Source organism: Doryrhamphus excisus, linkage group LG22, assembly GCF_037039965.1.
Source record: "Doryrhamphus excisus strain RoL-2023G ecotype Guam linkage group LG22, RoL_Dexc_Guam_v1.1, whole genome shotgun sequence".
Taxonomy (NCBI): domain Eukaryota; kingdom Metazoa; phylum Chordata; class Actinopteri; order Syngnathiformes; family Syngnathidae; genus Doryrhamphus; species Doryrhamphus excisus.
The window spans coordinates 3,083,687-3,098,795 of record NC_136378.1 but is presented as its reverse complement, the minus strand read 5'-3'; the positions used below and the strand labels follow the sequence as shown (position 1 = coordinate 3,098,795).

Here is a 15,109-nt window from a genome sequence, read left to right as displayed (position 1 = left end):
GTTATTCAATGATGCATGAGATTTACTCATCGGACCAGGAAAAAGCAACATTGCAACCCTGGAGAGGCTTTAAGGAGGCCATTATAAGACCTGTTTACTTACAGGATGTGATCATCATCCTTTCATATATGATGGAACCTTGGTTAGTGTCATTCATTCCTCAGTTCATTCATTTTCTACCGCTTTTCCTCACGAGGGTCGCGGGGGGTGCTGGAACCTATCCCAGCTTGTCTTCGGTGAGAGGCGGGTGAGAGGAAACCCGTACGAGAGTACCCGTAGAAAACCCACACATGCACGGGGAGAACATGCAAACTTCACAAAGATGGCAGAAGGTGTGGAAAGACAAAATAAGAAGCCAAAAAGTTACCACTTCCACACAAAACAGGAGGAGAACTCATTCATTCATTCATTTTCTACCGCTTATCCTCGCGAGGGTCAAGGGGGACCCTCGCTGGAGTCTATCCCAGCTGTCTTCCGGTGAGAGGCGGGTTACACCCTGGACTGGTTGCCAGCCAATCACAGGGCACATATAGACAAACAACCATTCACACTCACATTCATACCTATGGACAATTTGGAGTTAATTAACCTAGCATGTTTTTGGAATGTGGGAGGAAACCGGAGTACCCGGAGAAAACCCACGCATGCACGGGGAGAACATGCAAACTCCACAAAGATGGCCGAGGGTGGGGAAAGACAAAATAAGAAGCCAAAAAGTTACCACTTCCACACAAAATAGGAGGAGAACTCATTCATTCATTTTCTACCGCTTATCCTCACGAGGGTCGCGGGTGGTGTTGGAGCCTATCCCAGTTGTCTTCGACACAGAGATGGCCGAGGGTGGGGAAAGACAAAATAACAAGCCAAAAAGTTACCACTTCCACACAAAATAGGAGGAGAACTCATTCATTCATTCATTTTCTACCGCTTATCCTCATGAGGGTCACGAGAGGTGCTGGAGCCTATCCCAGCTGTTTTCGGCTGAGAGGCGGGGTACACCCTGGACTGGTAGCCAGCCAATCACAGGGCACAAATAGACTAAAAAACACTCGCATGTTTTTGGAATGTGGGAGGAAACCGGAGTACCCGGAAAAAACCCACGGGGAGAACATGCAAACTCCACACAGAAATGGCCGAGGGTGGGCTTGAACTCGGGTCTCCTAGCTGTGAGGTCTGCGTGCTAACCACAGTATATATTTTTCCTTCAGGACTGAACCACTTTCCATCTTCTCCCATCCCAAACGCACACACCCCCTTTGCAGACAACATGATTGACAGGCCTCTGCTGGATAATATCCCTCCCACCCTCTACCGTTGCCAGGGTGACGGATGGATTTTCTTTGCCGAAATACTCCGTCTCTATCTGTGTCACCTAAGATTGTTGATGGAGCTGGTGAGGCAGCGAGGCGGGAAGGTGAAGTGAGACCCGGGAAGATACTTCCCATGACAAACGATAGCAGCGCCGACGCAACAATGTACACGCCGTGCGTCCATTTACGTTTGGAAGCACCAGATCACAATGGTGCCTTCTGACGATGATTCACCATCATCCTCCTCCTCCACCTCCTGGTCATGCAGGACATTTGAGTTTCTTTCTGCATGACATTTGCATGGTAGTATAAGAGGGATATTTCATGTCATCTTATCAGGGTAACTATGATGTTTAAAAGTACCCTGATTGCCTCTGTGTAAGCCTGGAATACCTCATAATAAATACATACACTCATATACACATTGGTGTTTTTGTTATTAATTGGCTCCAAAAGGTCAGACACAAACTAAAACAGACAGAAGACAAAAAGTTACCACTTCCACACAAAATAGGAGAACTCATTCATTCATTCACAGGGGGTGCTGGAGCCTATCCCAGCTGTCTTTAGGCGAGAAGCGGGGTACACCCTGGACTGGTGGGCAGCCAATCACAGGGCACATATAGTCAAACAACCATTCAAACTCACATTCATAATTATTTGGAGTCGCTAATTAACTTAGCATGTTTTTGGAATGTGGGAGAAAACCGGAGTACCCGGAGAAAACCCACGCATGCACGGGGAGAACATGCAAACTCCACACAGAGATGGCCGAGGGTGGGGAAAGACAAAATAAGAAGACAAAAAGTTACCACTTCCACACAAAATAGGATAACTCATTCATTCATTCATTTTCTACTGCTTTTCCTCACGAGGGTCGCGGGGGTGCTGGAGCCTATCCCAGCTGTCTTTAGGCGAGAGGCGGGGTACACCCTGGACCGGTCGCCAGCCAATCACAGGGCACATATAGTCAAACAACCATTCACACTCACATTCATACCTATGGACAATTTAGAGTCAATTAACCTAGCATGTTTTTGGAATGTGGGAGGAAACCGGAGTAAAACCGGAGAAAACCCACGCATGCACGGGGAGAACATGCAAACTCCACACAGAGATGGCCGAGGGTGGGGAAAGACAAAATAAGAAGCCAAAAAGTTACCACTTCCACACAAAATAGGAGAACTCATTCATTCATTCATCACAGAGATGGCCTAGTGTGGAATTGAACCCTAGTCTCCTAGCTGTGCCACCCCCACGTTAGATTAGTAGGCGATAAATTGTCCATAGGTACAGTTTGAATGTGAGTGTGAATGGTTGTTTGTCTATATGTGCCCTGTGATTGGCTGGCAACCAGATGGAAATAGTTTGAAAAAGCAGCTATTGTAATGTACCCTACTCTAGTCCTTGTCCATCCCCAATTGTTGAATTTCCAAGTGAAAGATTAACCCCATTGAGGAAAAAAATCAGCCATACTTGCATCTTATCACCGGTGGTTCATTGTTTGCACCGCCGGGGCCCGCAGCCCAGCTGGGCCAGCGCCAAGAGAGACAGATGACATCATCCATTGTGCATGTCTACAATCCAGTCGGGCTCCCGTGCGCTAATGAAGAGCCCCGGACATGATTAACAGGAGCCCATGACATCATGGTTGAACCAGATTCCCTACGGGAGTGACTGACATCATCCTCGCTGAGTCAGTTATTGGAATCGCTAATGTCTAATAATCTGTCTGCTCTTGGCTTGTAACCACGGCAAGTGCACGCTTGCTTCCGAAAGAGTGATGGTTTATCACTCCGGAGCAGATGTGAGGTGTGATGACTCATAGCTACATCGTCTATGTGCCGTTCTATAAACAGCCAGTATATACACACAGGAGGCTGCTTTTCACACTTCTGTAACAGCTATTACAGTCCACGGGTACACCTCACACTAGCATTAGCATTAGCCTGTGTCCATTAGACATCCGGAACATCAGGGGAGCGCTTGTTGCGTTGGCATGGTACTCCAAATACAATTATTATTATTATTATTATTATTATTAGTAGTAGTAGTAGTAGTAGTAGTAGCAGTAGTAGCAGTAGTAGTAGTGCTGCATGGTGGTCTAGTGGTTAGCGCGCAGACCTCACAGCTAGGAGACAAGCTGTGCACCCTTCCACCCATGTCTGTGTGGAGTCCTCCTATTTTGTGTGGAAGTGGTGACTTTTTGGCTTCTTATTTTGTCTTTCCCCACCCTCGGCCATCTCTGTGTGGAGTCCTCCTATTTTGTGTGGAAGTGGTGACTTTTTGGCTTCTTATTTTGTCTTTCCCCACCCTCGGCCATCTCTGTGTGGAGTCCTCCTATTTTGTGTGGAAGTGGTAACTTTTTGTTTTTTTATTATGTCTTTCCCCACCCTCGGCCATCTCTGTGTGGAGTCCTCCTATTTTGTGTGGAAGTGGTGACCTTTTGGCTTCTTATTTTGTCTTTCCCCACCCTCGGCCATCTCTGTGTGGAGTCCTCCTATTTTGTGTGGAAGTGGTAACTTTTTGTTTTTTTATTTTGTCTTTCCCCACCCTCGGCCATCTCTGTGTCGAAGACAGCTGGGATAGGCTCCAGCACCCCCGCGACCTTCGTGAGCATAAGCGGTAGAAAATGAATGAATGAATGAGTTCTCCTCCTATTTTGTGTGGAAGTGGTAGCTTTTTGTCTTCTTATTTTATCTTTCCCCACCCTCGGCCATCTCTGTGTGGAGTTTGCATGTTCTCCCCGTGCATGCGTGGGTTTTCTCCGGGTACTCCGGGTACTCCGGTTTCCTCCCACATTCCAAAAACATGCTAGGTTAATTGGCGACTCCAAATTGTCCATAGGTATGAATGTGAGTGTGAATGGTTGTTTGTCTATATGTGCCCTGTGACTGGCTGGCCACCAGTCCAGGGTCCACACCCGAAGACAGCTGGGATAGACTCCAGCACCCCTGAGACCCTCATGAGGAAAAGCGGTAGAAAATGTTGTTGTTGTTGTTGTTCATATTAAAGTTATTTCAAGTATAAAAAGGCTTAGTGAGTGTAAAGTGTAAATGTGACTATAGGGGTGCTACGTCATGACTAGAGGCTCTAATAATGCTTACAAGGTTGTAAACATGTTTTCAATGATCTAAGTATGAAAATATTCCACTCCTAAATAAGGAATATGGGAATTCACTTCTCACGATCGGGTCCGGAACTAATTAACCACAGTAAACAAGCGACTACTATCTTTCAGAACAAACGAGTCTTTAGTCCAAGTAAAGTTATAACACATCCATTTTAGCCAAGCCTAAACACTTTTTCCTGATTGTGTTCTTCACATCCATGTATAAATAATTAGCGCCATTAGCATTGTCTGTTGCCGTATGACATTAGCCGGCGCCAAAAGTACACACTGCATAATAAGTGTGCTGTTAGCATTTTAACGTCAATTAGCTGTACATCTTCACACAAGGAAGTGGAATAATAATAAGAAGTGTTACTAACAAGAATGAGATGTACCTTTAAAGTACGAGAAGATGGTGGAGCACCACCAATGTGACAGGGACCTTTCGGGGGGGGGGGGCTATGTGGCCTAACCTTTCTTCCAGCCTCCTCGCCTCCCGTCCCTTCAGTAATTTAACAAGAGGAGACTCCGCTCCTGTGCTGCTGATCGCAGCGCCCCCCCCCCTGACATGTTCTCTGTGGACACGCACACACACATGCAGCATGAGGGCAATCTGAGAATAATGGAGTGTGACATCACCTCGTCCGGACCAAAGCCACAAAACACACACACACACCATTAAAGAATGTAATCAGAGTCAGTGGAGCCAATCAACTTCCTGGAGTTACCTCACCCGGTGGATGTCTTACCCCAAGGCCACCAACTCAACCCCCCCGGGGGGGGTCACACAACCCAACATTCAATTTAAGTTATGAAACCTTACCGAGTGGAAATGGATGCCTCTGAGGTGCTCATGTGGTTTTACTGCATCCTGACTGGTGAATCTTGTGCTTTTCCTTCCTGTGAGGAGACACACAGGTATAGTATGAAGCTGCCCCCCCAACCCCCCCATGCCAAAGCTAATAGCGTAATTTACTGCAATATAGTGGAACATCGGTTCTGATAAAATGTTAACAACTACAGTATCAGTCAAACATTGTGAGGATAAGCAATAGAAAATGAATGAATGAATGAGTTCTCCTATTTTGTGTGGAAGTGGTAACTTTTTGGCTTCTTATTTTGTCTTTCCCCACCCTCGGCCATCTCTGTGTGGAGTTTGCATGTTCTCCCCGTGCATGCGTGGGTTTTCTCCGTGGGACTCCGGTTTCCTCCCACATTCCAAAAACATGCTAGGTTAATTAGCGACTCCAAATTGTCCATAGGTATGAATGTGAGTGTGAATGGTTGTTTGTCTATATGTGCCCTGTGATTGGCTGCCCACCAGTCCAGGGTGTACCCCGCTTGTTGCCTGAAGGCGGGGTCCAGCACCCCCTCAACCCTTGTGAGGAAAAGCGTTAGAAAATGAATGAATGAATGAGTTCTCCTATTTTGTGTGGAAGTGGTAACTTTTTTTATTTTTATTTTTATTTTTACTGTGATTGGCTGGCGACCAGTCCAGGGTGTACCCCGCCTCTCGCCCGAAGACAGCTGGGATAGGCTCCAGCACCCCCGCGACCCTCGTGAGGAAAAAGCAGTAGAAAATGAATGAATTTTTATTTTTATTTTTATTTTTATTTTTATTTTTATTTTTATTTTTATTTTTATTTTTATTTTTATTTTTATTTTTATTTTTATTTTTATTTTTATGCTCCAGCACCCCCGAGACCCTCATGAGGAAAAGCGGTAGAAAATGTATTATTATTATTATTATTATTATTATTATTATTATTATTATTATTATTATTATTATTATTATTATTATTATTATTATTATTATGCATATTAAAGCTATTTCAAGCATAAAAAGGCTTAGGGAACTAAAGTTAACAAATTAGGCCATTCAACATTCAAGCCGACTCAAGACGACTTGATCGCCTCAACAACAGGCCTTTATTGCAGGTTTGAAGGATCTGGGTCCGAATAACCGCTTGGGCATCTCAGTGTGGAGTTGAATGTTCTCCCTGTGAGTGTGTGCGATTTCCTCCCGAACCCCTCCCCCCCTTAAAAAAAAAAAAATCCATGCATGTTAGCTTAATTAGCAACTCTAATTTGTCCATAATTTCAAAACATTTGTTTAATCTGTCAAATATTATCTGCTGAGCCATAATAAAAAAATAAACAACTTTCAAGCCTATTAAGATGGACAACATCCTTATGGTGTAGATGAGTGCAGCACTACTCTAAGTCATGGACATCTGGGGGCACCGAGGGGGCGCGTGATCCTTCAAGCATCATACATTATGCAAACAGAAATGCTGAGAGAATGCTGATATGGCTCACTAAGTGTGCTGCATGGGTAACTTGCATGTGTGTGTGTGTGTCAGTTGGACCCACCCACCACCCACCAAACAACCCTTGTTGCTTCGGTGACTGTTTACTTTTTAATCTGCTGACACGGCAAAAAAAACCCCATCAATTAGGGAAGTAACTTAAAGCCGGAGAATCATATTACAGATATAGCTACGGAAGATCGAATGACTCACTCAAGTCCTGACTTAAACGTCATTTTCTCTCCTGCTGTCACTCTCTTGTCGGACGCTGCTGACTTTTTCACCCCGGAGACGCTGCTGGGAATAACACAAAACAGCAAAGGCGGTGGTTAGGAAAGCAAATGAGACGGAAGGCTTGTTTTGCTATTGTATACCAAAAAATATTTTTTTTTCTCATCACATTAAAAAGCTGCAATTCACTGTTTTTAGTCCTTTTTTGGACATTTTCCACCAAGTGGAACCAAATGTCACAAACAATCCACCTATTGGAATCCACTGGAATGTAATGGCGCGAGCCAAGTTGCACCAATGTTGCCAGGAGTCCACTGGGCCGGCGCCGGTTGGTGCCAGTTCACGGCTATGCAATTTGCTGTGGCGCCTAGTGTCACCAATAAGGTGCCTAGTGGCATGAAGTGGCTCAAACTGCCTCCCAACTGGCTCAGTGGTGGCCCGTAACGGCGGCAAAAATTGAGTTTGGCGGCATGAAAATTTCAAAATGTTTAAAATCTTTTAAGAAGATTTTAAGAAGAATCTTAAAAGAAGATTTTAAAGATTTTCCACCAAGTGGAACCAAATGTCACAAACAATCCGCCTATTGGAATCCACTGGAATGTAATGGCGCGAGCCAAGTTGCGCCAATGTTGCCAGGAGTCCACTGGGCCGGCGCCAGTTGGTGCCAGTTCACGGCTATGCAATTTGCTGTGGCGCCTAGTGTCACCAATAAGGTGCCTCGTGGCGCGCAGTGGCTCAAACTGCCTCCCAACTGGCTCAGTGGTGGCCCGTAACGGCGGCAAAAATTGAGTTTGGCGGCATGAAAATTTCAAAATGTTTAAAATCTTTTAAGAGGATTTTAAAGATTTAAAGATTTTCCACCAAGTGGAACCAAATGTCACAAACAATCCGCCTATTGGAATCCACTGGAATGTAATGGCGTGAGCCAAGTTGCGCCAATGTTGCCAGGAGTCCACTGGGTCGGCGCCAATTGCTGCCAGTTCACGGAAATGCAATTTGCTGTGGCACCTAGTGTCACCAATAAGGTGCCTAGTGGAATGCAGTGGCTCAAACTGGCTCGTGGTGGCCCGTAACGGCGGCAAAAATTGAGTTTGGCGGCATGAAAATTTTAAAATGTTTAAAATCTTTCAAGATTTTAGTTTTGAAATCTTTTAAGAAGATTTTAAAGATTTTCCACCAAGTGGAACCAAATGTCAGATCCACTGGAATGTAATGGCGCGAGCCAAGTTGTGCCAATGCTGCCAGGAGTCCACTGGGCCGGCGCCAGTTGGTGCCAGTTCTTGCTGTGGTGCCTAGTGTCACCAATAAGGTGCCTAGTGGCGTGCAATGGCTCAAACTAGCCCGTAACAGCGATGGAAAATCTTTAAAATCTTCTTAAAAGATTTTAAAGATTTTCCACCAAGTGGAACCAAACGTCACAAACAATCCACCTATTGGAATCCACTGGAATTTAGTGGCGCGAGCCAACTTGTGCCAATGCTGCCAGGAGTCCACTGGGCCGGCGCCAGTTGGCGCCACTTTTAAGAAGATTTTAAAGATTTAAAGATTTTCCACCAAGTGGAACCAAACGTCACAAACAATCCACCTATTGGAATCCACTGGAATGTAATGGCGCGAGCCACCAAATTCAATATATAAATTCCATATAGTCTCATTTGCTCACACAGTCATGCATACGTGTACATCATGTACCGCATAAAGCGTTGCATGCATAGCGAAGCCTCTTACATATCTCGTACATGCCAGCCTGAGTGGGCTGCGGCACTGCTTTGGGAAGCTGTCGGGGGGCCGCCGACCGGTGTGTGGGCTGTTGTGGGCGAAGCACTTCAAAGAAAAATAAATCCCCCCGCCCCCCCCGAAATAAAGAAGCATGCGTCATTCAAATGCATATATGTCTTCTATACAAATATGACATGGACGCCATTATATAATCAACTGGGTGTTGGAGCTGTCGACGTCTTTATCTGGCTGCAAAAAGATCTTCTATACATACACGCCTCTTCCTCTTCCTCTTCATCCCACACTGGGGCCTACGTGGTCTGACTCACCGACTATCACACACATCATCTCACACATTGTGGATTTAAGATGGCTACACTTGCAATTGTTGTAGTTTGCAGGCTGTTATACTGCATTCTATTATAATAAGTCTCTCTTACCGCATGTTAATGGGTCGGTTTTGACCCATGTATTAAATCAGCTATAAAATACACTAAAAATAATAAGTTATAAAATTTGGTTCTCATGTCTTGGTTACCTCATTTTATGAAAATGTTGGTTTTAATACTTTTGGTGTGGCCATGTACGCCTTTTTTTGTCACTATACCCCTCCATTTTAATTTCCAAAAATGATCAAATGAACCTCAAAAGAATCATATTAATAAATTTAATTCTTTTGTTACCTGGCTATTACTGAGAGCTATAGAACATATCTTTTAAATCAATTAGTTTTATTTATTTTCTCATTTTTGTATTAATCACTAAATAAACATGTATGGTGTTGGGGTGAATTTTGACCCATATATATTAATGTCAAGAAAAGGTAGAAAAAGTTATTGTTTTTCGGCAGCAGAACTTTAGTATAAATTGAAATGAAAAAACAGAACAGGTCCAGATTTTGGTTCACTGTACTTCTTGCCATTCTTTTACATGATTCCAAATTGTAAATGTGAAATCAGCCAATCAAATGAGTGAATTCACGTCACATGTATACTGGAAAAAACGGTCAAAATGAGAATCCCCTGAAGCTTACATGATGAGAAGAGGAGATGGTTGTCATTGTGTTGGCTAATTGTACACTTATGATTTCGGTTTTGGCTCAAAATATTGCTTTATAGTCATATTATTATAACCATACAGTACAATATAGTGGTCATAATTTCAACCAGACTATTTTAAAATGTAGTAAAAATTATTTTTTTGGTTTTATTTTGTTGAAATAGAGTTTCCTGACAAAGTCAAAAAGCCTTAAAATGCAATAAACAAATGTTATGTGATTATTTTTATGCATTAAAATGTATCACACAAGTTATTATTATTATTATTATTATTATTAGTAGTAGTAGTAGTCGTAGTAGTAGTAGTAGTAGTAGTAGTAATAGTAGTAGCAGTAGTAGCAGTAGTAGCAGTAGTAACAGTAGTAGCAGTAGTAGTAGTAGTAGTAGCAGTAGTAGCAGTAGTAGCAGTAGTAACAGTAGTAGCAGTAGTAGTAGTAGTAGTGCTGCATGGTGGTCTAGTGGTTAGCGCGCAGACCTCACAGCTAGGAGACAAGGGTTCAATTTCACCCTTCCACACATGTCTGTGTGGAGTCCTCCTATTTTGTGTGGAAGTGGTAACTTTTTGGCTTCTTATTTTGTCTTTCCCCACCCTCGGCCATCTCTGTGTGGAGTCCTCCTATTTTGTGTGGAAGTGGTGACTTTTTGGCTTCTTATTTTGTCTTTCCCCACCCTCGGCCATCTCTGTGTGGAGTCCTCCTATTTTGTGTGGAAGTGGTGACTTTTTGGCTTCTTATTTTGTCTTTCCCCACCCTCGGCCATCTCTGTGTGGAGTCCTCCTATTTTGTGTGGAAGTGGTGACTTTTTGGCTTCTTATTTTGTCTTTCCCCACCCTCGGCCATCTCTGTGTGGAGTCCTCCTATTTTGTGTGGAAGTGGTAACTTTTTGGCTTCTTATTTTGTCTTTCCCCACCCTCGGCCATCTCTGTGTGGAGTCCTCCTATTTTGTGTGGAAGTGGTGACTTTTTGGCTTCTTATTTTGTCTTTCCCCACCCTCGGCCATCTCTGTGTCGAAGACAGCTGGGATAGGCTCCAGCACCCCCGCGTGTTATGTGATTCTTTTTATGCATTAAAATGTATCACATAAGAGGGAGGGTTAATAGTGGGACTTCACTGTTCAATGCCAGAAGCAACATAGAATAGTACATACTTCTAGAAGACACAACACGGAAAATAAGATGCAGTCTTAAACAATGCTTAGACGCGGCGTAGGCGGCTGACGGCGGGCTCCACTATAGCTGCCAATCTTGTAGCATCGCAAGCTGCCACTAGCTTTTCTTCCATTAACGTAATTAGAGAATTTAGAAAAAGCTGACACCCCCCCCCCCCCCTTGTAACCAGCTCTCACACAAAACCTGTTGCTAGGAAACCCTTCACAGGACCTGCGGAGACGCTATCAAGCAACAAACCACCTTGATGCCGGTGCCTGGAAATGCATTTTCGGCATCATGGGATATCAGAGAGTGAGGGAGGCACAGATAAATACACACACACACACACACACACACACACACACACACATACATTAGTTTGACGGAGCAGCTGCAAGGCTGAAAAGTCAACACCAGAGCAATGATTGCATTCTCACCAGCCAGGATAGAAGGTGTGAAGAAGAGGCCTGTTAGGGTTTGTCTGTTCTACTCTATCTGGTCATGATGGAGAAGCTTGCTAATAACGACGCAGACGGGGACACGTTGGGGGTTTGGTTATTCCAAAGCACTTCAACTGAGGTGTTCAGGCGTGTTACGTAACTCTCAGTAGTTTTATTAGTTTTATCCACCAAGTGGAACCAAATGTCACAAACAATCCACCTATTGGAATCAATTGGAATGTAATGGCGAAAGCCAACTTGTGCCAATGTTGCCAGGAGTCCACTGGGCTGGCGCCAGTTGGTGCCAGTTCGCGGCAATGCAATCTGCTGTGGCGCCTCGTGTCACCAATAAGGTGCCTAGTGGTGTGCAGTCGCTCAAAATGGCCTGTAATGGTGGCAAAAATTGAGTTTGGCAGCAAGAAAATTTCAAAAATGTTTAAAATATTAGTCCGCCAAGTGGAACCAAATGTCACAAACAATCCACCTATTGGAATCCACTGGAATGTAATGGGACGAGCCAACTTGTGCCAATGTTGCCAGGAGTCCACTTGGCCGGCGCCAGTTGGTGCCAGTTCGCGGCAATGCAATTTGCTGTGGCGCCTCGTGTCACCAATAAGGTGCCTAGTGGCGTGCAGTGGCTCAAACTGGCTCGTGGTGGCCCGTAACGGCAGCAAAAATTGACTTTGGCGGCATGAAAATTTCAAAACGTTAAAAAATATAAAAAATAAAAAAAAAATATTCGTCCACCAAGCGGAACTAAATGTCACAAACAATCCGCCTATTGGAATGTACTGGCGTGAGCCAAGTTGTGCCAGTTGGTGCCAGTTTGCGCCAAAGATTATGTGATTGGCAGGTAGTGGCTCGCTGTGGCACTAACTGACAAATTTTTATTTATTATTAAATTATTATATAAATGTTTAATGTTAATTTTCATTTTTTTACACAAAATAAGAAGGAAAAATAAATAAGCAAATAAAAAAACAAATGAACAAATTAATTTTTATTTATTATTAAATTATTAAATAAATGTTTAATGTTAATTTTTATTTTTCAACACAAAATAAGATGGAAAAATAAATAAGCAAATTAAACAAATTAAACAAATTAAACAAATTAAACAAATTAAACAAATTAAACAAATTAAACAAATTAAACTTTCATATCAAGGCAGGGGCCTCAAACTAGCGTGCCACGTGCCGCATTTGGCCCGCGGGCTGTGAGTTTGAGACCCCTGGTTTAAGTGATGTGTGGTGGCTGCTCACTCTGAGAAAAACACACCCAGGGGAATATGGGGGGGGGGGGATGGGGGGGTCTGCTTGCACTGTAAGTGGCTACCAAATTGCATGGATCCAGCAAGTGTTCCTTTGGCTACCGTTTTTAGGCCTTTATGTACATCACAGTGAAGTGGGTGTTTTTTTGTTGTTGTCCGACAACAAAATAGTCCCCATTTCGATTCATTCATGTATTTCTGGGAGGGAATAATTCATCTAAAACTACCTTGTTGATATGCAAGGAAATTATAAGAGAGAAATCTTTGTAAGGCCGCATTACAAAAAAAAGGACTCTGTGCTACTGCAGGTGAGCCTGAGAATACGGTGGTTGAGTGTATACTGTATTTGACATGGAAATAGATTTTCCCTGATTTAATCTAGTCACTACATGCCGCGGTAATGAGTGGGATACTGGTACCATCGCATCAGCTGCTCGTCGCATGCAGCCAGATGGCCTCCGCATCCTATGCCAACGCTTCAGGCTGCATTTATCACACAGCTTAGCGTAGCCTCATTGAAATGCTTTGACTACATTCTTTTACGCTTCTTACAAAAACAATGTCAAACACGTGAGCGTGTGTGAGCATGTAGGACCATACGGACGTTCTGTATAGAAAGCAAGATATATATAGTGTCAATATATATCACTATATTGACACTTACTATGGTACCCATTATGGCATTGGATGCTCATATCACCTTGTACTTCGGTACAGGATTTTAATTTTAATTTTAATTTTAATTTTAATTTTAATTTTAATTTTAATTTTAATTTTAATTTTAATTTTAATTTTAATTTTAATTTTAATTTTAATTTTAATTTTAATTTTAATTTTAATTTTAATTTTAATTTTAATTTTAATTTTAATTTTAATTTTAATTTTTGGTACTCATTATGTCATTGGATGGTCATATCACCTCGTACTTCGGTATGAGGTACATTATTTAAAAAAAAACTGTATTATGGAAAGCAGGGAGTGAACAAATGTAACAGTTACTGATTGTAAAATTATTTTTTTAATTTTTTTTTTTTAGTATTGTCCCATGAGAAGTAAAAGTTTTTTTTTATTTTATTTTTTTTTAAGTCAAACTCAAAACAAAAAAAAAAACAAAACCTTAAACTGTATTATGGAAAGCAGGAAATGAACAAATGTAACAGTTACTGATTGTAAAATTATTTTTACATTTTTTTTCATTATTTCTTTATTTTTACATTTCTTTTTTTTAGTATTGTCCCATGAGAAGATATAATCAAATGATTGTGTACTCGCGCATACGTACTAGTACTGTTCAATGATGACACTGAAATGCTGTTTTGTCTGTCTCCCTTTAAGAATGAGCTGAGTTTAAAAAAAATATTTAAAAAAACTTTAAAATTAAAAAAAATTTAAATAAAAATTTTACAAATTTTTTTTATTTTTTTTTATTTTTTTTTTTTAAAACTCAAACTCAAAACTCAAAAAAAACAAAACCTTAAACTGTATTATGAAAAGCAGGAAATGAACAAATGTAACAGTTACTGATTGTAAAATTATTTTTACATTTCTTTTTTTTAGTATTGTCCCATGAGAAAATATAATCAAATTATTATGTACTCGCATATACGTACTAGTACTGTTCAATGATGACACTGAAATGCTGTTTTGTCTGTCTCCCTTTAAGAATGAGCTGAGTTTAAAAAATATATATATTTTTAATTAAAAAAACTTTAAAATAAAAAAATTAAAATAAAAATTTAACTAATTTAAAAAATGAAAATAAAAAAATGACTAAAAATTAAAAAAAACTAAACTAAAACTTAAATTGTATTATAGAAAGCAGGAAGTGAACAAATGTAGCAGTTACTGATTGTAAAATAATTATTTGTGTGTGTGTGTGTCTAGTATGGAGGGTGGGAGGGGCTTTCTTTTGTTTCTTTGTTTTTCCTTTTAATTGTGGTAATTGTTTTTAATTCTGTAAATCACTTTGTGTTGCATGTCTTTGCAGGAAAAGTGCTATACAAATAAAGTTGATTTGATTTAATGTATTGAGTTGGTGTTTTGGTCCTCACCTCATTCATCTCATTGGCGTTGGGACACAGTAGCCTCATGCGATGCGATGCGGCGCCACGATTCCTGAGGAAAGGGCAATTTCCAAGTGATTGTCACGGCTTGTTTGTGGGAATTTATTTGCACAAACCGTTACTTACTTTCTCGGATGTTTACGGCCCGTGTCGGGAATGTCGTCGGCTTTATAAACGGTCTTCTCCGTAGCGATAGCGTCTGTGGTTCTGTGAACACAAAGCCTGAGGGGAAATGGCCCGTAAAAAAAAAACAGCATGGACCACTCCTCTCTATCACTGCTCCACAGCTGCGGCAGACACTCTTTTTTTTTTTACCCCCCCCACCCTCCCACTCCCATGATTCTCTCACTAGCCGATGAATTCCCTCTCCCACTGATCATAGTCATTCAATTCATTCCATCTTCATTAAAGATGCTTGGGAGCCAGCTGGTTGTGCTGCATCGGGGGTTT

General features: G+C 41.8%; 1 protein-coding gene and 1 long non-coding RNA gene across 2 annotated transcripts in view; both read right to left on the bottom strand.

The window, feature by feature from the left end:
* LOC131110288 (ras-GEF domain-containing family member 1C-like) overlaps positions 1-5,389 on the bottom strand; it is a 37,954-nt gene extending 32,565 nt beyond the window's left edge. Inside the window, exon 1 of the mRNA XM_078788318.1 lies at positions 5,246-5,389. Coding sequence (XP_078644444.1) covers positions 5,246-5,374 — 129 coding nt within the window. The 5' untranslated portion in view covers positions 5,375-5,389. The remainder of the gene's footprint in view (positions 1-5,245) is intronic.
* A 1,178-nt stretch (positions 5,390-6,567) lies between these two features.
* LOC144894655 (uncharacterized) lies at positions 6,568-14,916 on the bottom strand. Its single transcript, XR_013625308.1, has 3 exons — positions 14,786-14,916; positions 14,648-14,711; positions 6,568-7,028 (listed from the first exon to the last, which is right to left on the bottom strand). It is a non-coding gene; the product is annotated as an uncharacterized LOC144894655 (long non-coding RNA).
* Between the last annotated feature and the right edge of the window lie 193 nt (positions 14,917-15,109).